The sequence below is a fragment of the Cariama cristata genome, unplaced genomic scaffold (genome assembly GCF_000690535.1).
Source record: "Cariama cristata isolate BGI_N322 unplaced genomic scaffold, ASM69053v1 scaffold34020, whole genome shotgun sequence".
NCBI classification, from domain to species: Eukaryota; Metazoa; Chordata; class Aves; order Cariamiformes; family Cariamidae; genus Cariama; species Cariama cristata.
The window spans coordinates 1-3,082 of record NW_009593501.1 but is presented as its reverse complement, the minus strand read 5'-3'; the positions used below and the strand labels follow the sequence as shown (position 1 = coordinate 3,082).

General features: G+C 48.1%; 1 protein-coding gene across 1 annotated transcript; it reads right to left on the bottom strand.

Annotated features, from left to right (window-relative positions):
- Window positions 1–447: 447 nt before the first annotated feature.
- On the bottom strand, window positions 448–2,681 carry DLX6 (distal-less homeobox 6; the record flags this gene model as incomplete). Its single annotated transcript, XM_009694649.1, has 2 exons — window positions 448–710; window positions 2,488–2,681. Coding segments are annotated over 2 exons (446 nt in total), but the record flags the coding sequence as incomplete, so codon positions are not given.
- Between the last annotated feature and the right edge of the window lie 401 nt (window positions 2,682–3,082).

Below are 3,082 nucleotides of genomic sequence, written 5' to 3'. Positions count from 1 at the left end.
CTCGCTTTTAATTTTTTTTTTCCCCAGTCCGGATTTGGTGAATAAAAATGAAGGAGTTTTGACTAGTCTCTCTTTCATCATGTAATGTCTTTAGTTCATTAAACAAGTAAAAACGGCTGCCATGGTAGATTCAGGTTCTTCTTGTGGGCAAAGTCTGTAGAAAGTTTGTTTTGACGTATACTCCACAGAGAAAGAGGCTGGTGCCTTGGAGTCCAAAGGAAAATATCCTAAAGAGAAGTGTCTTCTGTGCGCCAGAATGAAAATTGTGTCTTTCTGTTCAAGATCAACCGCTGAGGTTACTTTAAAAAATAAAATAAAATAAAATAAAGCCACTCTGTCTCTTTGCCGCATCTACAAGTTCACACAGAGCCTGTTAGCTGGCACGGCTTGGCAAAGCAGGGGAACTTCTTGCCATGTCGAGACGAGGCGTTCTCGGGAGATTATTTCTCTTGGACAATTCACATCATTTGTGGTCTCTGCATTGTGTCTTGATGTGGAGAAGAATACCAGTGAGAATAGCCAGGCATGTAGCTGTTGGGAGGCATATTGACTCCCTTGGCAGAGGCTGAAACGTCCCAGACCGGAGGCAGAGCCGGAGAGCGAGGGGAGAGGGCAGCGGAGCCGGGCAGAGGGTCGCTCTCGTGGGGGTTGCTCCCCTGCTTCAGCAGCTTCTTGAACTTGGAGCGCTTGTTCTGAAACCAGATCTTCACCTGCAAATCGAAACGCAGCAGATATTAGGCTGCCGTCAGCACCTAGGGTACGGCAGGGGAGACCCCGGGTGCCGGGGGTTTGCTCTAGAGAAGGTCGTGAGAGCCCACGCCAGTGGGGTGTGGAGCCGGGAATGGGGAGAGGGGAAGGAGGGGTAGCCGCTCCTGCTCTCGGGCTCCGGTTGCAGCTGGAGAGAAGAGGAGAGGCAGAGCGGAGCTGGAAAGCGAGAGGGATGTAGGTTTTAACCTGGAACATTATTGTCCCTGGGCAGGCCAGATAGATCGAGCTGAAACAGAGCACATGCTCTTGAGCTCTCCTGCTTTAACGCCTCGTTCCGAATTTTGGAGGTCATTTGATCATTTGGGCAAACTGTTGTCAAACATGGGCAATCATATGATTTTGTGCCAGGAGACAGGAGCCAATAGACAAAGGGCACCTTACAAAGAAATCGCGCATCCGAAAACATGGACGATCAAGCGGTCCTTGCTGATGTGATGGGGTAGGGGGCACAACAGAACCAGGATCGTGGCTTTATTTTAAAAGTCGTTTTTAAAGAAAGGAAAAAATTTCTTTTCTCGGCGAGTAATTGGCTATCAAGATTGCTTTGGGTCTCATCCTGCTGGTAGTCCAGCAAAACTCCCGATGAGGGAGCCTGCACTCGATGAGGTGTGCGAGGATCGGGCCCACTCTGGCAGATCAGAATTGTTATAGAAATTATGTATATGTAAGACATAGATACACACATACTTCTTAAAATCAGACAAAGAAAACAACTCCCACGTGTGTATTCGACCTTGCAAACTTTGCAGACGTAATGCTAGGGAATAAGCAGGGGTGCTTGTCCAGCTGCGTGCTCAGGATCGGGCCCCTAAATCTGTGCGTGCGAGAGGGAAAGCGAGACAGCAGTGAGACAGAGCGGGCATGCTAAGGATACTAACATCCCATTGTAAACCCATCAGCTCTATTCCCATGATTAATGTTTGCTGAGTATTTAAAATTCGCTGTCTGGAAGCGACTGTTATCAGCGACAATGATAAAATCCTGCACTTATTTGTTAAGCTCATAAATTCACATGATTACTTATTACCCGAATTGATCCCATCTATCCACGCACTTCTCCGCAAACCCCAGCCCGGGAAGCCTGTAATGCCTCGTGTGTCTTTCAAGCTTAAATTAGCAGAATGGCACAGCTACTCCAACCACACTTAACTATGGCTTAACCTGCTATAATTTTGTACACGGCTGTCTTTGATCTTCAGATCTATTATCACCTTTCGTACATTTTGCCCGAGGGTAACCGCTGCGTTTGAGTTAGTCATCCAGGGTGAATTAACTATTGATTTTACAGGTATTTCCTAACGTGTTCCTGCTTCCCCTCTACCTATAGGTTGCAACGAGGCAGCTTTGCTTTGCTTTGCTTTCTTCCTCAGGCCCAGCGATTCCTTGCCTTTGTTTTGTTCTCCTTTTCACAGCTGGGCAATTGCATCTCGGTGCTGGAATTCTCCGAAAATATAGGCAATTTTAAAATGTTATGTGTGGCATCAAAAGGGAGCGTTTGCTGGCCAGAAGGCTGAGGGAAGGGCGCATTCAGCTCCTTCTGCGGTAGCCCGGTCTCTCTGTCGTGCGTTAGAGAAGTTCTATCACATATGGATGGGGACGGTGTGCGTTACCTTTTCTACCGTTCCCGTAGAGAGGCCAAAACGTTTAGGGAGCATCGTACTTTGCTTGGCCTTTACTGCTTGAGCAGGATTTCAGTGATTTGGGATTCCCAGTAATTACCTGTGTCTGGGTAAGTCCTAATGAAGCTGCCAGTTCAGCTCTCTCTGGAAGTGCCAGGTACTGAGTCTGCTGAAAGCGATGATTTAAAGCCTGGAGTTGTAGACTAGAGTAAATGGTTCGAGGCTTCCGAATCTTTTTCCCTTTTCCATTGAATCTGATTTCACCGTTTTCAATCACTGTGGTTTTTTGCTGATCTGCAAGCAAAACAGCACAGCTGTAACATCACCCTCCTTAGCTACTCAACGCGGGCATTTTGGCTGCCACGGCTCCCCAAAACCCGGCAGCCTGCCCCGACGCCGGTTCAACACCATCGCGTACACACGGGCTCCGGCTCCTTAAAGGCACGCCGCGACCCACGCTGCTGCTTGGGAGCTACCGGGAGAAAAAAAAATAACAACTGTCTGGGCATAGTGATAGTGGGGACGCTGCCTTTCCCCCAGGGGAGAGAAAAAAAAAAAAAAATTTTAAAATAAAGTGCACTGCTAGCTTCGTGAAGGGATGCCTGGTTCCAGGGCCATCCAGGTTTTACCCAGCTAATTGACTTCGCGTCGCCAGTTTGGTGGTCAGTGAATCACCAGTCCGAGACTTTTAACAA